A 21,332-nucleotide genomic window follows, 5' to 3' on the forward strand; every position below is an offset into this window, starting at 1 on the left:
TATTTACTTGAAGAATTTTGAATCTGTGAAGGAAAAAAAAAGATGTACTCATGTAATATCTGGATGTTTTCTCACCGTATGTTTTTAATGTTCCTCGCATATCCCTATTCCACTATGATGATGCTATTGGTCATTACCTCTCCATGGAGGAAGAAATTCTGCGTGGAGGTTTTGACTCACAGGGTACCCCCCAAGAGGGTGATGGAAGATCTGATTTGGCCTGATTTTTGCAAAACAGTATGTATTGTTCTTTTTAAATAGGCTTCAACTTTGCATTTCAGAGGGGTCCATCATACAGTAATTTGGACTATATTAGACAGCGTGTGTGATCGACTATCAAACTGCCACATCAGACTGACACTGTCACCCAGTGATGATTTGTTTTTTTAAAAGTTATTTCCGCTATGGCAAAAGAGAGAAAAAAAAACAAAACTTCTCAAACAACAGTCTGTAGTAATCCAAACATCAGAGGAATGAGAAAGTTGAAAACAAATGCAAATGACAACAAAGAGGATGCAAGTGAGTCAAATTTAATATTAATGCACTCCATAGAAAGAGGCAGAGTGTTTGGTTTTCTTTTCTCCCCACCAGCGTCACCACCACCCACTCTAACATGAACATGAGCTACTAAATCGCACATAAAAATGTCAGTAAACTTGTGGGTCATTTTCCCCCTCCCCTCACAGAATGTAGGTTTTATCTGTGCAAAATAAAATACTTCAAGACTGAATGGATCAAACAGAACACAGATAAAACAGGGCAGAACAAAAAAAGGTGTTGCCTCCGTGTGCTAGCTCTCCTAAACAAATAAATAAATCCAACATCAGAAGGGGTTTGCAGAGGGATCAGCAATTAGGACAACAGGTGCAATTTAAACTTTAACATACACACAAGGATTGGCATCCTCTCAGTTTTAAGCAAAATTTCTGTCAGGCAAATCTGTAAATGAAATTTCTCATCTAGTGCAGCTTCGGGATTTCCTTAAATACAGCATAATTTCCTATATGTCCTGGTATTTCTCTCAGGTCGAGATAATTACTTTGATAACAAATAAGGAGAAAACTGAGTATAGGAAGGCAAACTAAGTGGACTTGATGTGCTTTTAAAAAGGAGCAGTAATCGGGTTTCTGTTTGTTGGTGCTGGTATCTTTTTTCTATCACAGAGCTCACAGAACACATGCATTATTACAAGTTAAAGATTTACATTTTGGAGAAAGAAAAAAAAGAAATGTAGATAGTAAGGTACTCTCCCAGAGCCTGCAGTGTCCCGTCTCAAGAGTTAAGAGCTCGCACTTTCTTCTTTACCTCCCCTCACTCACTCGTCTTCATCCTCCTCTTCCTCGCCGTCAGAGAGAGAGGCACAGGGGCGGATCTGGCGGTATCTGTCCAACCACTTCTCCACCATCTGGGTGACCAGGGGGTGGTTGCGGCGGCGAGAGCTCTTCTGCATGGCTGCCAGCATGCCTCCTTCTGTCACGCAGCAGTCCAGCCATTCCCTCAGCAGCTTCTCCTGCTGCTCCTCGTTGCCCATCTGAATCCCACACACACACACACACGGGACATATGTAAGACGTGAAACTACTGGTTACCAAGGTCAAACCTAAACATCCACTTCACAACTGCATTCTGGAAGCAATTTGTGGTAACCTGACACCATAAGCTCTACATAAGCCTCATCATTTTCATTTTTTTCTCCCAAATTTACCTTTGTTTTTGTAAAGGGAGCATATTTGTTTAGAATGACTTTCCCCTGGTTTTTATGTCCCCAGGTACGTTAACTTTTCTGCTACACAAAGACAATGATTACAAGGCGAGTTGCACGTACGACTTCCACAGCTTAGAAACTATTCTGGCAATACATAATGTCTAGTAAGTTCAAGATAAACAGATAAATTCCCAGAAAATGGAAAACGAAAATATGAGCTCTAGTTGTTCACCACAGTATCAGACCCTACCTCTTGTGCAGACAGGAAGTGAATGTGCAGCAGCTTCCTCTCGCTGTCCACCAGTGGTAAGAAAGTGACCGTGACATCGTCGTCAGTATTGAGGTTGGCGCCCGCACCGCGATTGTCGTAGCCATCGTTCTCCATGGCCACCAGGGCCGAGAAGTGGCCCCGCGTGTAGCCCAGGGCGATGGGGCTCTTCCAGCAGAAACTTTGCTCCCATAACAAAGGCAGGTACACACCTGAACACACACACACACACACACACACACACACACACACACACACAAAGCAAGTCAGACCAGCTGGGAGCTACCGTACGCCATGACACTGGAGCCACCTGGAAGGAAGAGGCCCTGCAGCTGTACGCTCAAATTACACTGTGCGTGAATGTCAGTCGGGGCCAAGCACCATCTCAGATCTGACCTGACATCAGAAGTGGCTGTGTTTCAGCTGACTGCGAACAACTGGGCCATTGTGAGCAGAGAGCAGCTCTGTGGTGCAGCCTGGTGCCCTGCTTCTTCAGGAGTATGCTCTCCTCCTCCACTTTGGCTTCTGCCTGAACACTTCCTGCTCCAAACACACACTACCAATCAGCAGATACATAATGCAGACTAAAGCTGTGGCTCCAGTTCTTCCCTAATATAATAACCTGCCAGGCTGCACATTAATTCGAATGGATATGTACTGAGTCAGAGGTTTTTTTTTTTTAATCCACTTAGTTATTCTACATACCTCGAGCTTGTTAGTTCTAAAGAGGCTATAAACAAAAGACCTAATCTCATGCTTTGTTGTAGGTGTGTGAAAGTAGAATCAAAAAGGCTAACTCCGTGATAAAATGAATGGCTTTTAGAGATACAGTAGAGAGGCTTTAATGAAACAGCTCCCATCGAGGTTTGTTCATGGTAAATAAAAGCAAAAAACTATCATCTGCATGACTAGATGCCACAAGAGCCGTCTTTTTGAAATTTGGGTGAACCCCTCCTTTAAAGAAGAATCACTCAAAAACTAAAATATTTAACATATAATCATTCTTATATAAACTGCTATTAAAATCTCCCAGGTTTCTGCAAATCCTGCCTCACCTTGAAAACGAGTGTATCCTAACGTTTCCCCACGGAAACTTTTGTAGTATTTCACTCCGTAGACTATGATCGGTCTGCGAAGAATGTGCGCGAGAACAAAAATGTGGGTCTGCTCCAGGCTGGCCCCGGGCTGCGTGGAAGAAAAAGACAAACAAAAAAAAGACATGTCATACAGCAGTTGTAATCATATAAACTTCCCCGAGGTGTACATACAGTATCAATACAACTAAAAATAGTGGAGGGCTGAGACTGCCAAGCACTGTGATCATTTTGCAAAACAGAGTGTTCTGCACAGTGTGAACCTGCAACGCTGCATCTCTGAGTACGTCTACATGACGACCTCTCTTTCCTTCTTATCTCTCAGTTGTACTATCTGAATAAACAGAAAGCAGATTACATAACTGATTTTAAATATATTACAACTACAATGATATTTCATGTTAAAAGGGGGCTTCAAAGCCATACACGCTTATGGGATGGGATATATAAAAGCTGATCTTATCCTTTGGATCTCATCTCTCCGTCACTGTCAAAGCCTCAGATGAGGTTATCACGTGGTAGCTTGTGCTGTGTTTGTTTATACTGCTGGTGGAGTGGCTCTTTGAGCTAAATGCCAGTAATCCCAAGGTCACATGTTGGGAAGGAGTGCTGCTTCAGCAGGCGTGCCAGCCAAGCAGATGAGCTGTCTGTCAATGTACAACTCCGTCTTAGGGTATCTATAATAATTGCTTGTGTCCTCCCCTGTCATTCACACACAGTCCACCTTCCACAGTGCTACTCTTTCAACCGTGTCTCTCATTCAGTTCATTGCAATTCACTTCTCTTTATCGCATGAAAGTTGATGAGAAACATTCCAATAAAATTAAGATAAGACCATGCTGAAACATAGTTAGTACTAAATTGCTTTCACCTTTTGTGCATTTATGAATGTATGAGTAAGCCGACAATGCAGGATCATTGCAGTTACAACTTGGTTTTCATATTCAGATTTAAACCACAGTGTGGACTATTTGTTTCTGTTGACGTGTCTATTTAGATCTCCCTTTTTCTCCTAGGTCTTCATTCCAAATCAAACTGAACTTTGTCTTTTTCCAAAAGAACAAATCCTCAAAATCTCTGTGGTGCTATGGATTGTTTTGATAAAGCATGTCCCCGTTTGTTTGTATCTCCTGCTCTTCTAGCATACACACAGGGACGTGCATCTACATATGTAAGCACGACAATGACATGATGCGCATTCCTGCGTACTGCAGAGAACAGTAACGCAAATGTGTAGTGCATGCCGGGGAATAAAAAAAAAATCTGTTTCATAAATGTTTTATGTCGAAGGAAACACATTAATTATTTGTTACTAGGCCTGAAGAATTCAAACAATGTTTTGTTGAGAATCACTGAATGTGTACATAACTGTGGTTGTTTGCAAGAAAAATCCACACGGTGCCTTTGAACAGGAAGATTTTCTTTTTTATCTTCACATGGTATGGCCATCAAAACCAAACCAAGTAGAGTATACAATTTGTTCCTTTGGTGCTAAAAATGAGGAGGGGGACGTTCCTGCATTTTTAATTGTGGGCCTGGAAGTTAAATGATCTTCTAAAACAGGTCACATTCACAAAATTTTAACTTGGTGTCAATTCTGTTATGGAATGACATTTTAATTTCTAAAAACACCAAACCACTTCTATCCCTTCATAACATATTTATGAGAAGCTCACACACTCACTTTACAGACCGACAGAGCCATACTGGCCATTTTCTGTCTTTCGGTTGATAGTGAACTACAGGAAGGAACCGAGTAAACCAGAAGGAACCCCATAATTACCTGGCTGGCCAAAGATAAGATGAACGCCCAATCCTCCTGCCACTGTTCCTCTCTCAGGGAGAAATGCAAACCAAAACTCTGCGAGTACCACGACTCCCACTCCTTCCAGCGTGTGTAAAACCTAAAAAAAAAAAAAAAAGTTACATATTGGACCATTTTAAAAATTCATTTCATTCACATTTTGGACTAATGTTACTCTGCTTATATAGTAGTAGTAGTAGTAGTAGTAGCAGTAGTACTGTAGTATTAGTAGCATACAGCAGTATATTTTTCCTTCTACAGTGGATTTCAATAGATTTTTCAGACAGAAGGTAGTTGCATGGAGAACAAAAATTTATCATTCATAAAACTGTATTTCATGTCAAAATCAACTTCAAAACATGACCTTATCAAAGACTTTTAAACCACTGATATTAAACACTCTAGACTTTTTATGGGGGAAGAAAAAAAAAAAGAACAAAAAAAACCTAGCTTTGCATATTGATCAACTCCACAAACCTAATGCAATGCACATTAAAAGGAGACTCTCTCCTCTCTTACATATACTAAGTAATCAAACCTCCTTTATTTGAATGTGTGTGAGAAGTTATGTAAATATCATGAGGAAGTGTATCTATAGCCCGCAAGTCAAACTATCAACAACATATAACTGACAGTAGGACATGGCAGCTCAAATTTCAGCCTCATATCACTATTTGGTGATAAAAATGTCCTTAATGAATGTTCACCTTTACATAAATGCAACATCTTTGTGAATGATCAGTTGTTTTTTAATGTGTCAAATTTTGTTTGGGGCAAGCTGCAGCTTTCACCTGGGTGTCCGTAATGCTGTATTTCCTTCAAAAACCTATGTAGATCTGCTCCTGCTTTATGCGGCACAAAGGTTTTTATGCTGACACAGCTCTTTTTCAGTATGCAATAGAGGAAGAGGAAGTTCCCTGGAGATTTTCAGGTGTCAGGTTTCATAGTTCAAATAAACCGTTAATGATAATACAAGTCAGTTCATTCAGATTATACAGTGCCAAGAAAAAAAGTCCAATTGTGTGAAATTTTTTAACAGAAAAGTTTCCTGGATTTAAGTGAGCATTGGGACTTTGTTTAGGGTTGGTTATCTCACCAATGGGAGCAGTCATGCAGGCTGTCATGGAGGGTCTTGCGGAGGACAGAGTCCTTGTCGTAGATGCCCCAGGTAGCCTGCAGAACAGAGTCCAACAGACAGTCGCCGGCCGTGCGGTTCCATAAGGCATAAAGGCGACTGTCAAGGCGAGTGCCTAGCTCCAAAGACCAGTTGATGACAGGAGATTCCTCTTCCAGCTCTATACACAGTCAGATGAGACAAAATGCATTGATGTGGGGGGAGAGCACTACAACTTCTCCAAGAAAGACAAGGATATCATGTCTTAGATTTATCATTTGAGAACAACCAGAATTAAAATGGGGATTTAAAAAAAAAAAATCACCAAATAAAAAGCTGACAGTCTTTAATTTATTTGCAAAAAACTCAGCATGGGAGCATAGATGCTGTGTTGAGAGATTACGATATGCAGCCGCTGCAGTTAGTTGTTATGGAGACAAATTGAGTGTCCCCATACCTGCTTTTTCAGCCTTTTTCTTTCCTCCTGGAATATCATTAAACACACCTTTGCTAATTCCTCGGCTACTTCCTATGCAAAACCCAAAAACCCAGGGCACCTTTCCTCAGTAAAGCAGTTTATACAGGCTTAAATAGGTCACAAGACTCCTCTGGTACCTTCAGTGCAACAGAGGAATATACGTAACATATGTATGTTCACGAGCATTCACACACAGTCCTGGCAGTGTGTCACTGGTTAAGTGTTTCTGGGGAGGGAAACCAGTGAGTTCATATAACCTAATAAGAGAGGGGGCAGAAAATGAAGTAGGAGGTGGTGAACTGGTTCGAGAAAGAAGAGCACAAGAGCGGATGCTGGTTGCTGGATGCTGGACAAGACCCTTCAACAGCACGGCCAGATCATGAAGCAAGGGCATCCAAAACCCATCTTGTTTGGACATTGTGACTGGACTAATATGAATACAGACTTGGGACACATGCAGATACCAGATACCAACATGAATAAATCTTGGGTACCTTTCTGCACATCTCGATCCAACACCTCATCAAACAGCTTCTCTTGGACAGCAGGCGGCAGGTCCTCTATATCTGCAAAGACACATGGGAAAGATATTTAAGTTTTCATGCTCATTATAACCTAATGGTACACTGCAACAAAGGCAAGAGAAATGCTATAGTAATGACACACAGAGGGGATGTTCTTTGCAATTACATTCACTGGCTGACATTTTGTCAATGGCACACTGTTAACACAAGCTCTGTACAGCATGTTGCGTTTCTGTGTGTGTATTGAACTGTGCACACACAAAGCCAGAACACTGGTGGCTATTCTCTGGCTCAATAGTGAATGGCACTTGCTTTGTCTGAAAGAGAGAGACACAGAAATAGTGGGAGAGCGCCTTGCAGCTGGCCGGTGGCCAAATTCAGTCTGCAAAGAAATATTTGGCATAATACGAAAAAAAAAAAAAAAAAAAAAAGAAAAAAACTATCAGTGAAGCCTGCTTAATCTTTCATCCCAGTGGCACTGGCAGCTCTGAATCACAATACAACTGGTAGTTCTGAAAAGCAAAGTGCATGTCATTTCAGTGAGGACATTACGCCACAGGGATGGGAACCTGCGCTGCTGTTTCTCTGAGCAATGTTGCACAACAAGGCTGGGAGTCATTCTTCCAATCCTCCAGTGAGGGGGGAAGACACTCAAGATCTCACACTGAAATGCTGCATGTTTAAACTATTTAGAGGAAAATTCTTGAAATGAGCGTGAAATACAAGGATGAGTACAATAGCCAAAATTGCAAAATAAATTTTATCCCCATTCTTCCCTGGCAGAGTGAGTATAACTTTTAAAATTCAATGTCAAATGTTCAGACTGGTTGTGGGCGTGGGTTCCATTTTATTTGTGGTGTTTATTGAGGAAGAATCTTTTTCTGGCCTCAAAGGCCAATAAAGACAAATATATGCAGGGATAAATAGAGGCGGGGCTAGATTACTCATATGCAAGGAAGCCCAATGAACAAAGTTATGCGATCATCAAGATGTCACAGGTACCTGCAGGCAGGGTGAAGGTGACCAGGTCAGTGAGGAAGTAACAGGCAAAGTCTCCTTTGCGTTGATGTAGTGAAGCTGCAATTTCCCTGCGGATCTGCTCCGTCAGCTCGGGACACACCAAGGAGGGGATGCACTTAGCTGCTTGCTGGTTCACCTTAAAAAGAAATACACACAGATTCATTGGAAGTTAGAGGTAAATACACCTATCTTGTTTTTATTAATTCCCACATGACAAATGTGAATCACCATGTTTCCATATATGAACTGTTTCTTGATTGTTGATGATTATGGGGGATATCAAGACAATGAACTATAATATTAAATTATCACCCACTATCATTATTTATATAGAGGTGCATTATGTGCGATATTGTATGTGTTTTGGTATATTAAGGATCAAATTCTGCCATACACAGTGAAGAGGCCATCTTTCTCTTCTAACCTCAGTGACTTGTTTCACAGTGCGGCCCTCTGTGACTCTCCTAATCGTTGCTTGCCCTCCTTGCAAACCACATCAGCTCTGTGGCATCACGTCCATTAGGAACCACTGACGGACTGCAGCCAGGCTAATCCTCCACCTAATCCTCAAAGTGCACTTCCACTGTAATTATAGGCATTACAGGCATCTGCTATATATCGTCTACTCTGGTGCAGAACAATTATAGATGCGGTTGACAACAAGAAGTCCAGAATAGCATCAAAATTACAGGAGCACTTCTGACTTCTAGTGTAGATGACCAAATTAATTGTCAGACTTTTTATAATGCACTCCTACAAAGGAAATCACAAGATTACTGGTAGTTCCCTATTCTTTTCTATAAGATGGTACAGTCTACATACAAATTTACATTCTGAATCATCGCCTGATTCCACTGCTTGGTGTGTTCTGTGTGTAGAAAGGGGTTAATCAAAAGGAAAATCTGTTACATAACTCACAGAACATTTTAGATCCACTTAATTCAAGCAGGGTAGTGATGACAAACAAAATCTATCAGCATGCTTACCTCTGTTAGGAGGATGGCTAACATGTCCTGCCTCTGGAAGCGAATAGCCAAGTGGACCAGGGTGAAGCCTACATCAAACGCTGAGGACCTACTGAGGAGCTGCACCTCGTCAGCGGTGAGCTGCCGGGCGATGTCACCTCCGGACGACTTATAAGCTTCTACTGCTGCCAGGTCTCCCTCCACGACGCCTGCAGGAGAGGGAGGAAGGAGGAACGTAGATCAGAAAATAGGAAACAATTGTTGGCACTGGAATAGAGAAATGGATCAGGGTGTCAATATACTGGTGCGGTTGCTTTTCCGGGAATTAATGTACACAGGCTATTGAAGTTAGATGGAGGGGACACACATCTACATTGTTTGCAATCTATGTTTAAGGAAAAAGGAACAATTGCTGTTCAGGAACAGCTGTCACAACTGAACCCCAAGTCTGTACACAAACCCCTGCTGTGATCACAGGGAATATTCATTGAGTTTATCAGGCACGCCATTTATATCAGTGAGGGAAGACAAAATATTAGAAGCCTGTCTCATTCAACAGCTTTTAGCTAGGTGTAGCTATTAAACCGGAGTCTGAGTGTATGTGAATCTACTGTGCCATGCCAAATACTAGTGTTTCCTGTTTAAACGCATCTGCAAAGAAAATAAATTTATGTAGAAAGACATGGGAATCCTTTTATAACAGGTCTTTGCTTTGTAAATGGATTGACTGGCTTTTGGAGCAGCTCCAACTCCATGTCCTTGTAATAGAAGCAAGATGTAACAGAGAGCTTGCCATGTTCAATGAAGGGAGTACAGAAATATCCATCAAAATGTGCTAACTCATCATGCTGTTCTTAATCACAACCAATTAATATTTAAATCTGAAAGGGAATTTGCACTACAAATTCAACGAGAGGAAAAAAAGAAAAAAAGAAGAGTTCAACGTAAAAAGAATTAAGAGTGAACGGAGCGTTCTAGCTCTTGACGTTTATCCACAGTTCAGATGACCTCTAGATGTAGCCACTAGCTAACCCGGCGTGAGAACAGTTATCACACTGTCAGGCTACTACATTGGAGAACAGACAGAGCAGTGTATCTTATAATTCAGAGCTATCAGAGAGCAGTGTCAGACAGAGGACAGTCTATGCAGATTAGCGTCCTGCCCTCTTTTGGAACTACCAGTCTCAACATCTGTTATGAGAGAAATGAGCGGCAGCTAGGTACCACAGTGAACACCGACGTGCTGGCTAAATTTTAACATACTTCCTTATGTGAGGATGTTTTCTCTGGCAAGGCAGGGGACAGTTACCTTGAGAGAGCCTGGATTTGAGCATGCCAAGAATGCCAGGTCTCCTTTTAAACATGCTGGGTGATATTTTGCATACAGATCGATAAATAGATGCAGAATGATTTTGGCTGCGCTATAGCTACTGCCATGCTAGACACCTTATAAAAAAGTGAAGAACATGTTTTCACGACCTGTTTTGAAGGTTTCATTGCTTTGAGTTGCCATGATAAAAACCAGACGGGAACCGGATGCCACTCCTCATATGTGTGCTGATAATGCATGCTGTTTTGTATTGTTAAAAAAAAAAAAATTAAAAAAAAATTAAAAAATAAAAAACACCCTGATGAAGGCCTTTATACCAAAACACATTAGTGAAATTAAAAAGATTTTCATTTAGTCAACTAGTGCTGCTGATTTGGTTTTTCATATTTGGTCCTTTGTTACCAAAACACCTAGTTGGCTGGTGAAATAGCAACAGTACACTCTTCCTAAAAGAGCATGGATTGAGATGCTCAACAGAAATGGCAGAGGCGTCCTGATAGCTTAATGGTTAAGGTGCATACCACATAACAGCAACGTCCTCGGTTCAGTCCCAAACAGGGACCTCTGTTGCATGTAATACCCTTCTCTTTCCAGGTTTGACAAAGTCTACGACAAGATGGCGTTCCTGATCCCATAAGTTTGTCTCTAGCCCTTCCTGTCCAACCACCTTTGCGCATCATGCAGCTCGTGAAAGACTGCAACATAATACTGGTCGGGGTTTACCGCAAGTCAAGGCAGGACCCCAATAAACTACTGTAATATGACAGTGACCATCTAGAAAGACATTAATGTTGTGTTGTTGCTTGGCCCAGTAAAATCACTAACATTTGTGACAACACTCTCTACAAATTGATTTAATCATTTTAGGTATAATTTTGTAGTTATGAGCCACTGACATTTTTTTAGCCTATCAGATTAAAAAAAAAAAAAATTTAGAGCCAAAAATTCAGCTTATCAACAAGATCATTTCAAGTGCTTGAAGCCAAACAAACAGAGCTCCTCCACAATGTTTTTTTATAATCATACTAATCACATAAACTGGAAACGACATCATCATGAGCAATATCAAACTATCAGCATAACATGTTTATACAGACTAACATTATCTGCAATTTCAAGACTCACCGGTTGCAGTCTTTCAGTGAAACAAAAGAACAATAGAACACAAACAGAGTCTGCTTCCTTTAGTGGGAAAATAGAATCAATGGGATCATCTGAATTTGGCCCAAATGCAGAGCACTGAAAAAATATTAGACCAGAAATGTGGGGAAACAGTAGAGTGAAGTGAGAGCAAGTTGTGAGACCTGAGGAAGTGCTTGGCTTGGTCATAATGTGGTGCTCGACACAGGAACTTCCTCCATCGACAAACACTTTAAAAGAGCCCAACTGTAGCTCAAGCAACATAACTAAAACAAGTCAGCTGACAAAGCATGAATAAATAGGACACTGAAGTGCTATGAATTAAATCAAAAGGCAGTTAAAGTCCTGGAAATGCCTAAAAGGTACATATAGGACATAAGTGAGAGAGAAAAAAAAAAAAACGTAAGAGTTATCTTTTCTGTTCCTCAACAACATGCAATCAGCACAGGGCAATCATGGCAAAGGTCATTAGGATGCTGATCATGTGCTGCCTTCATGCTTTTTTGCTTTTGTTGTTGACTGGTGTTCATGTCTTGTCAAGGCTATTTTTGCCTCCTAGGGGCCCCTCCTTAGCACATAAGCACCACTGTTTACAGGGCGTGTTGACTGCGAGCCAGGAGAGCCTCTGATCCATGGGCTCCACTCTTACTGCGCTGCCCAGACGGCCCATTCATCCCCACCGGCTGGGAAGCACTCACTCCCTCTCAGTTTCTAAAAGACACCCTCAGTGGCACAGCAAGGGCAGCTAGGGGTTCAGTGATGAGTTGGATCAAATTCCCACTAGCCATTTAGTTACACATCTTTATGATGCTGCCATTCAGTATAATTTATGCTTTGTTGATGATAAGAATCATTTCACTACAGTGGATAGTTTCCACCTGAAAGTACCACCTTGTGAAATTAAACTCTTCTCACAGAGCTTGCCAAGTCCACGCTTTGGAAAATGCCTGTTGTACTCTATTATTTGGACTCTGAACAATGAGACGTGTTGTCATTCATTATTAAAACACTAAGTGGATCACACTACTCTGCAACCTTGGCCTTCGTGGGTGAGGGATCATCGGCTCTGTGATAAAACTGAACTAAGCGGAAACTAAATGTTTGGCCTTCGGGACAAAAACAATCAAAGTGTTGCCTCTGACTGGAGCAACTCGCTCTGTCATTACTCAGCATGACATCATGGGAGGAAACAAAAAGCTGGTATGACAATACATATGTTTTTACGAGGAAAAAAAGTACATGGGTATGGATTATTTTTACCAGTAAGACTATTAAGGTGAGCCACAGAGGGAAATGAGGGCAAAAGTATTCTCTCACATAATCTGAGACAAGTCAATACCATTTTCATTAAATGATCCACTAATTATTTTTTTACTTTATTGATGGATAATTTTATCCAGAAAATGCCAAGATGTGTGAAAAATTACATTTACAAATTACAAGTTCTCAAGATCTCCTTAAAATTGCTTGCTTTGTTAAACCAACCGTCTAAAACACAAAAACATACATAATTTACAATGATATAAAACAGTGTAAATGGCTTAATCTATTATCATAATTGTTGCTGATAAATTTTCTGTGGATTAACTAATCATTTAATCCCTTCCTAGTGACATGCAATAACATAAAAACTCACCAGCACAGGCATTGAGGAACAGCCAGTCTGTTTTCCTCATTCTGTTTCTAATCTGCTTTAGCTTCTTGAAGTCGACCTCTTGCTCCTCTTTGCTGCTCATGGCCGCAGCTGCAAGCTCTATCCTCTGGAAGTCCATTTTAACATTGTCTTCCCTCTTGGGCAAAGGAGGCGACCTCCTTTGGCTCTGGCCCCCACTGCAACTGCCCCTCCATCGAGCCCTGTCCTGCTCATTGATCCTGGGTGACGGCTCCGCAGACTCTGCCAGCTCTATGGCTTCCTGGTTGTTGGGCTTGGGGTGGTCACACACCACACACTTTGTAGTTTTAGGCCAGTTCTGATAAGTGCAAGCTGTACATGTCCAGTGCTGCTGGTGGGTGTTTAGTCTGTTTCTGTCATTGTATTCCTCACAGGTGTCCACAGGTGAGTGGAGAGCGGGCCGGCAGCCTGCGTTGGAGCCTGAAGTCTGGGGGGACTCTGTGGGGCTGCTGGTCCTTGGGCGCTGACACAGGCACTGTGTGCAACGGATTGCCCGGGGCCAGTTCAGGTAGGTGCACATCTGGCATGACCACTTATTGGCAATTTCAGCCATACTGGCTGACCTAACCCTTGGTCTAGCACTGGAGTCAGGGCAGATGAGGAGGCTGGTACCACTCTCAGTTCTGGTAGGGTCCCACTCTACACTGGGATCCAGATCAGGGCTGTTCTTGTAAGGTTCCTCTGTGATAATGGGACCTGTTGACCTCTGTGCACGGCACATAGTGCACTTGACTGCAGACGGCCAGTTTTCATAGGTACAGTAGTCACAGGCCCACTTTACCTTCTGTTCCGTCATTGTGGATCACTTTGATTGGTCGAACTGTGGTGATAAATCCAGTTAGATGTTAGTCCTAAACAAAAGTTTTGGGAATCATCTAGAAGGTCAGTTAATATGATAAACTACTGTTGTGTTTCAGATACATAAATCAAATGACGAGATTTTATGGAGTTACTCCAAAGTGTGTGTTCCAGCAGTTTGTAAACTAACTTGCATCTGGTCGGGCATCTTCAATGACACTTGCAGCCTGCGATTGTGGTGTGATTGAAAGACTAAAATGGCCTGCCCGAATTCACTATCGATCACAGTGTAAGCGTGGTTAACAGCCCGGCTTTGTTTCACATGAACGGGCGGCTTTGTTGCATTCCCACGTAGTAATGTTTTAGTGTTTAGTGTTAGCCTGCTAGCTGGCAGGCTAACAACTCAGCTAGCATACATGGCTGCCGTCAATTTTATCAGTTAAAGAACATTTCATAAAACGTGCTATCACAGAACATTTCATTGACTGGAATATTAGAAGAAAGTATGCCAAACCCTTACCGTTTTGCGGCTGCGCTCGCTTCTCAAGTGCTGCTGAAAACCACAACAAACCCTTCGTGTCCAGCCCCCCCCCCCCTCCTCCTCCTCCTGCTCTATCAAACCTTTCCCAATCTGAGTTATTTCGACCCCTTCGGCCTCTCACATTTTTACCTTTATGGACATATTAACCGCTCGCAGAATAAACCACACCTCGACAAAGCCTCTGCACTCCTCGAATCATGGTATAAATCCGTGACACTCCATGGTTTACATTGCCTCCGTGTTGTTTAATGGCGGCGACACTGAGACAAGTGAGTAGCAAAGCCAAAATAAACGCTAGCCTGCCTTCGTCACCAATCATCTGGGTCAACGCAAAATGCTATTGGATAACCGACAGTACCGTGATACCTTCAACGCCTATCGGAAATATTACCACCTTGTATGAACGAAAATTTATGAGAGGGTCAAAAGAACTGGGTGATTTGATTTTCAGGGGCAGAGAGACTCTTTACTATATTACTCAAATACTTTCCCCGTTTGCTGAGATTTTCGGCCCGTCGTGTTTAATGGGTTGAAAAATATAAACTTCCGGAGCGTTTGACCACACAATTGACAAATATCCGAGCTCTTTTAAAAACAACAAAAGCTACGCTACCCCCTGTGGTTGCGGGGTGAAATTTTGTCGTTTGGTTTTTATAAATAAATCGTTATCTAGACGTTGTAGACAGCAAATTAATCTAGACTAGTCTAATGCACCGTTTTATGTGCAGGCACGGGGACCTAGTAAATCTATAATCCCCTAATTGCTTTGAATTTATTTAGTGCACACTAAAATGAAACACTAATACCATGTTTCACGTACAGAAGTACACAAATACATGCTTGTCTTGCATCAGGAAGGATATTTTGGGACGGTTATGAATCACCTTTTATTGACCTCGAGGTTACATCACTTCTTATTTAGATGTTATGTGTTTTACTAGGCACACAAAATATACGTACATAATTATATATCTTAAATGAATACCACGTGGGTATCAGTGTGATTTAAAAAAAAAAAAAAAAAAGAAATACCATAAAGGAAAGTTAAAAATATACATGCTGTGACACGCCTCCTGTCAAAACGTCACATCTGAAACATGGCAGCTTACTTGAGCCGGTTACACCACATCTCGCTCCACGTTTCCAACGCGCAGAAAGTCGCCAACGACCTTGTATCCAAGTTCAAGTTCAACTTGTTTGCCACCCGGCTAACCGACGGGTCCCGGCAGCTGGCTCTCCGGAAAGGAGCGGCCGTTTTCGTCGTGAATGAAAGAGCAAACGGGAGCAGCGTGAGATCCAGGGAAGGGCTGCCGGGCATCACAGACGAACATTCACCCGAGCCGCGCCGGGTCAACGTGGGGAAACGCCGCCAGGGTCATTTTACGCAATGCCTGTACGATGCCCCCCCACTGTACTCGGTGGATACTGTAAACAACGTGTGTTTTGAGGTGGAGGATGTGGAGAGGTCGTGCGGGGCTCTTCGTCACCTGGGCTGCAGTTTCCTGGTGCCTCCCACCACTGTTCGGGACGAGGGTGGTTTTGTCACGTACTCGGTGGTAAAATCCATCGTGGGGAATGTGTGCCACACGTTAATTGACAGGACGAAGTATGAGGGAATCTTCTTGCCTGGGTTTGATGTCGTTGAAAAGGACTGCAGCTCGGCAGAGGAGGACGTGGCTTGTCCAATCACACATTTCGATCACATAACTTACGCCTGCCCCAGGAAAACAACCCACCAGGTCATGAGGTGGTATGAACAGCTCTTTGGTTTTCAGAGGTTTTTCATTGATAGGTGAGAAACTGTGGTCATTTCCAGAAATTCCCAGTCATGCTCTCTATTTTGGTCAGCTTGATGTCAGTAATAAAGATGACTGTTTGTTCTTCTGAGTAGTGCAGAGGATGTGGACGAAGGTTTTGTCGTAAACCAGGAGGGCATTGGACTACGCCTTACCGCCATGGAGTACTGGAAATGCAGCAAAGCAGGTGTCATTCTTCCCTCTGTGGACAAAAAAGAGCCTGACTGCAAGTTTGTCATTGCAGAATCACTGCCTGAACAAGGTACCAGCATCTCTCAAGGTATCTCGTTTCTGCCGTGATTTATCATCTCATAACTCATGTGTCATTGTGTTTGCTCTCATTTAAGGCAGGAACCAGGTTGACACCTTCCTGGAGCAGCACAGGTCCCCAGGGATCCAGCACATTGGGCTGTACACAAAAAACATTGTTTCCACTGCACACGCAATGGCTGGAGCTGGTGTACAGTTTTTCTCCCCTCCACCCGCCTACTACACCGAGGTTAGACCGACGCTTTCAGACCAGTAATAACTCGAACACTGCACGACTTAACCCACGTTTTATTCAGCAAGTTGAAAAAGATATTCTAGAGTGTGTAAATAACCTTTGATTTACAGACACAGACCAGTGTTGTCTTTAGATAGCAACATTGCAGAGCATCACTGGCTGAATTTGCACCTCCACCATGTAAAACTGACACACACAATGCAATTTATAGTGAATCACCAGCCACCAAAGACCAGTCCATGAGGCAGGTCCAGTCCAACACCCTACTTTTTGTCAGAAGACATCTGGCTTTGCAAAGATTTCAGATTTATTAGTCTTTAACGGCTCTCAGCTTCACTTCCTCAAAGTCCAACAGAAAGCTTTACAATCGCTGACTTGGTATAATAGTAAATTATATACTATATTACAGTGATTATTCTTTCTATGATTTTCTCACTACACATGTATGTTCTCTAACAACTCAGCTTCTGTGGCTAATTTATACAGTAGATAATGGTATATAACATGTACAGATCATATTTGCAGACATATTATCTTCTACCATGTTTATTAACGCTTTTACCGCTGCTGTGTGCTGTGACAGGTGGGAAAACTGCAGGAAATAGAGGAGGCAGGACACAACGCCCAGATGCTGGCGCAGCATGGCATTCTCCTGGACACAGACCTGAACCAGGATCCCTTATCAAAGAAAGCATCCAGTGAAAACAGAAGGTTAGAGGCGATAAAGGGCCGTAATCTCGTCGTGACCCATTAATGTTTTAATTTTTTTCTTATAGAAGTACGTGCAGAGATAAAGCATATTAATGGGGTTTTTCAGCCATTTCCGTAATGTTCTGGATAATAAAATTTGAGCCCCTCAGAACACTTTTTTGGTCAGCATTAAAAAAAACCCAACATATTCTGTGAGTCATAGCCACAGAATCACAGTCAAAGACTCATGGGAGCCCCGGTTGTTGAACGCTAGCAAAGCGATTGCAATTGTCATCCTTGTCAAAATAACAAGATATTCAAATTTTACCGTCCGGTACAGTAGCAGGTACCCATTGAACTTGGAATATGGACAGAAAACCTCAGGACATGTTTTAGCTTTTTTTAGAAAAAAAATGCCAAAAACAAGCCTCCATGAGAAATTTCATCTAGCAAGGAAAGCTAGGAGAACAGAGGCTATCCGAGATGTGAGATGGCTCGTCTAAGACCGAACAAGTGTCCTTACCTTGATGCCCTCTTTTTCCAGGTACCTTCTCCAGGTGTTCACCAAGCCCATCTTTGCAGAGGACACCTTCTTCCTCGAGCTGATAGAGCGAAGAGGGGCGACAGGTTTTGGCGAGGGAAACATTCGAGCGCTGTGGAGGTCGGTGCAGGCCTACATGGAGAATGAGAGGGGGGATTCTCAAGGAGAGGGATCCCTGAAAACTGTTGACACTGTTCAGCATTAGTCACTCCAAACATATTTAATTGAGGCCATTTTATTTTATGTCTTTTTATATATATATATATATCGATGTGAGAGCACGCAGTAAGTCATGTAAAATGTAAAAGATGTAAAATATTTACGGAGGATTTTTCCACGTGTTCTCTACCTCAGTAGTGGATTTAGTGGTAAACATCAAGTTAATGTTACACAGCTTACATATTGTATTAATATCTACCTATGAATATGACTGAACAGATCAAAGATGTAAAACTGCATTGTGAACCAAGTGGATCAAAAACAGATGCTACATACTATACTTGAAACATTACGACAAATTTGCACTTGCTGTAGCAGTAAAAGAATGTCTTTGTTTTCACCGTCAATACAAATCAACTGATGTGTCCAGGGCAACTATTCCTCAATAAATCTGTAACTCAGAGCAGACTGGGAAAAACAATGAGTGTCCCCGAAATAATTTCCTTTGTGTTTCTTAGAATGTGTGTGGGCCAAATGTCAGGAAAAGAGGTCTTGAACTCTCTTAGGTCATCTTAGGTAAACATCGCCAGTGGTGTTATTACTTTCCTTGAGTATTTCTATTTTATGCTACTTCGTACCTTTTCTTTACTACATTTGAGAAGGAAATCTTGTACTCTTTACTCCACTACAATTATAGTTACTAATATTTACATTGCAGATTCAGATTTTTACAAACTTTTACTTTACAAACGTTAAGCTTTAAACTTTGCTATAGATTAAACTACCAAACAGACTGTAAGATATCATATAAAGTAATATACCACTCACAGGGGCATTTGTTCTTCATAATGAGTACTTTAATTTTTAATATGTTAAGTATATTTTGATGATAACACTTATACTTTTACTTTTTTTGAATTTTGAAAAACTTTTACTTTCGATGGAGTATACTTAAGAACCTGAACACTTCTTAAATTATTGAGGCCTTGTTATAGATTAAACTACATAAAATAGGTACAGTTAGCTCCAGATCAAGCATAAAAATTATAATCACTTTTCTGGGCTAAGCTGCCTTTTTTTTTTCTGAATAACTCACTCACACAGTCACTCATGAACCGTTACTGGAAGAACAGCTGCACCTCCTTCAGATGCTGGGGAGGTTTTATCAATGTGTGTGTTTTGGCAAAAACATGGCTTTAGAGCCTCTTAGAAGGGATCTCCAAACCAATGTAGATGTGCCAGTTCAATTAACTTGGCTGTAAACATTGTAGGCAAGGATTAGTGGGATAGATGAGAGGCAGTGAAATTTAGACGGCGTTCCATGAAAGCCATATGCTCTTTTTATGTCCCGACTGTAGTTGCAGTATCCTGTTGAGCAACATCGGAGAATACCTTCAGCCACAAGGCTTGGAAAGTCAACTTGTAAATGCGTGTACTTCTGCATTTTGACAAATGGTGTCAGTGTTTTTCTTTTACTCAAGTGTCACCTAAATCTAAACTTTTGGAGTTGACTGTATTTGGAATTTGTGCTCACTAATAGAAAGGTTCCTCATTCTAGGACTGAAACCCCCCCCCCAGAAATACTACATATAAAATAGCTGTACTCTTCATTCAGCTTTGGAAGTAATTTGTGGACTGAGTGCATTTGTTTCAAATTATGAATGAAAACAGACTGTTAAATCTTAAATCATAAATGGGTTTTTTTTTTTTTTTTTTTAGGGATGGAGAGGATTAACTGTTCGTTGAAGTTGAGAAGGGATGGCTCCTGTAACAGGAGTGCTTTAGCCATCTGTCGGCAGCCAGTGTGAAACACAGATGGCATACAGCATTCTGCATGGGGTCTCAGTACTGGGAGTTGGAAGCTCACCTCCTATTTGCTGTTAACCATTTGGTAGCTATGGTTACATTAAGAAAGTCAAAAAGAAATGACTATAGAAGCTATTAGACTTCAATTCAATCTTGTGGCCTTTTTGTGGCACTGTGATTAGTGGATACTGCCCCCTATAGTTTTGATAGTCACAACACACACTGCACACACTGCCAAAGTAGTTGAATTGCAAGACTCCTCCTGTATTATGAAATGTTTTGATCATCTGGCTCCCAAAGAGTCATCTGTGTCTTTTAGGACCGCAAAACACAACATGCAAAGTTTGCTATGCCATATATTCAGTATTTCTTTGCTAAATGGTTCACTGTCCAGACTGCTGAAGGGGTTTTGGTAAAAACAACTTGTCACCCCCCCCCACACACACACACTGTAGCCTACATAGTGGAGGAGACAAATCCTTGGTGCCCTTTAACACAAAAGGCAGACGGTCTAAAACCAAGGAGGACAGTTCGACAGTCTGACAGTCTGGGGGAGATTAGTGGCACACAACAGATGTTACTCCTTGATTAACAATGGTGTCTGCCAGGGGTGAGCCTCAGCTCCCCACCCTTCTGAGCCCCACTGTGTTAACGTCAGCCCCCACAGAATAAATCAGCTTAGTGTATATATTGTTATGGGGGAGGAATTTATTTATCTTTTTCAGATACAGAGATAAGTTCAATAACTGTAATTGGCTTACATCGTGCTAATGATTTAGCAACATAACCGAGTGTTTCAACCATGTGAACTCCCAAATACAAGGTTTACGACTCTGTTGTCAGTTGCTCACAATGTGCACACGGTATCTAAACATACAGAAAGCTAAACAAACACACTGATATTATATAGGTATGAACAAGCTGTACTGAAAGCGGTCCCCAACTTTAGAGAATAGAAGACTCACTAAACGATTATCTAGACAGAAAAGATGTCTCTAATGTCTGTTTTTTTTCTTGTGAAATTCTGGTTTTACCTTGTCAGGCTTCCAAAAAGTTCTCAAATACATTCTTTCAGAAGATTACTAGGACAAATCTCTCCTTGATGGATAGATTTTGAGTGTTCAGAAGGTAAAAATGTTCGGAACCACCAGCTTAAGTGATATTAATATTATGTGCAGGTGACTATAGGTACACCCATTGCACAATTTGTGTATGTACAGACAACTGAATACGGACGGTTATATTATAACATATTGCATGCCGATGTGGGTCATGATAAAGCCTGAATTTACTACCTGGAAGGAGAACATCTGTTTGTAATGAATGTACCTGTATTTATTTAGGACTAAACTTTAATATACTTGAACTCATTTTGTGAGTGG

General features: G+C 41.6%; 2 protein-coding genes across 7 annotated transcripts; one reads left to right on the forward strand and one right to left on the reverse strand.

The window, feature by feature from the left end:
• Positions 1-518: 518 nt before the first annotated feature.
• zranb1a (zinc finger, RAN-binding domain containing 1a) lies at positions 519-15,677 on the reverse strand. Of its 6 annotated transcripts, none has more exons than XM_040135124.1 (10): positions 15,563-15,677; positions 13,079-13,934; positions 8,994-9,181; positions 7,990-8,143; positions 6,958-7,029; positions 5,968-6,166; positions 4,851-4,971; positions 3,029-3,158; positions 1,956-2,185; positions 519-1,531 (listed from the first exon to the last, which is right to left on the reverse strand). In XM_040135124.1, exons 2-10 carry the CDS (start codon positions 13,908-13,910, stop codon positions 1,316-1,318), a joined length of 2,142 nt encoding a protein of 713 aa, XP_039991058.1. In that variant the 5' UTR covers positions 13,911-13,934; positions 15,563-15,677; the 3' UTR covers positions 519-1,315. The 6 variants fall into 6 exon arrangements, with proteins under 6 accessions (XP_039991058.1, XP_039991055.1, XP_039991056.1 ...); XM_040135121.1 differs by lacking the exon at positions 15,563-15,677 and adding an exon at positions 14,583-14,740; XM_040135122.1 differs by lacking the exon at positions 15,563-15,677 and adding an exon at positions 14,583-14,740 and having other exon boundaries at positions 13,079-13,965.
• hpdl (4-hydroxyphenylpyruvate dioxygenase-like) lies at positions 15,506-18,615 on the forward strand. Its single transcript, XM_040135125.1, has 5 exons — positions 15,506-16,245; positions 16,345-16,511; positions 16,597-16,748; positions 17,338-17,465; positions 17,989-18,615. Exons 1-5 carry the CDS (start codon positions 15,551-15,553, stop codon positions 18,188-18,190), a joined length of 1,344 nt encoding a protein of 447 aa, XP_039991059.1. The 5' UTR covers positions 15,506-15,550; the 3' UTR covers positions 18,191-18,615.
• Positions 18,616-21,332: the final 2,717 nt, after the last annotated feature.

The sequence above is a fragment of the Xiphias gladius genome, chromosome 9 (genome assembly GCF_016859285.1).
Source record: "Xiphias gladius isolate SHS-SW01 ecotype Sanya breed wild chromosome 9, ASM1685928v1, whole genome shotgun sequence".
Lineage (NCBI taxonomy): Eukaryota > Metazoa > Chordata > Actinopteri > Istiophoriformes > Xiphiidae > Xiphias > Xiphias gladius.

Excerpts from the sequence above, each read along its gene's own strand:
- zranb1a (XM_040135124.1), bottom strand. The coding sequence starts at position 13,910 with ATGACGGAACAGAAGGTAAAGTGGGCCTGTGACTACTGTACCTATGAA. Across the intron at positions 9,182-13,078 it reads GTTCCTCAATGCCTGTGCTG|GCGTCGTGGAGGGAGACCTG; the intron begins GTGAGTTTTTAT and ends CCTCTCCTGCAG. Across the intron at positions 6,167-6,957 it reads GGATCGAGATGTGCAGAAAG|AGCTGGAAGAGGAATCTCCT; the intron begins GTACCCAAGATT and ends GACTGTGTATAG.
- hpdl (XM_040135125.1), top strand. The coding sequence starts at position 15,551 with ATGGCAGCTTACTTGAGCCGGTTACACCACATCTCGCTCCACGTTTCC. Across the intron at positions 16,512-16,596 it reads AGAATCACTGCCTGAACAAG|GCAGGAACCAGGTTGACACC; the intron begins GTACCAGCATCT and ends CTCTCATTTAAG. Across the intron at positions 17,466-17,988 it reads GCATCCAGTGAAAACAGAAG|GTACCTTCTCCAGGTGTTCA; the intron begins GTTAGAGGCGAT and ends CTCTTTTTCCAG.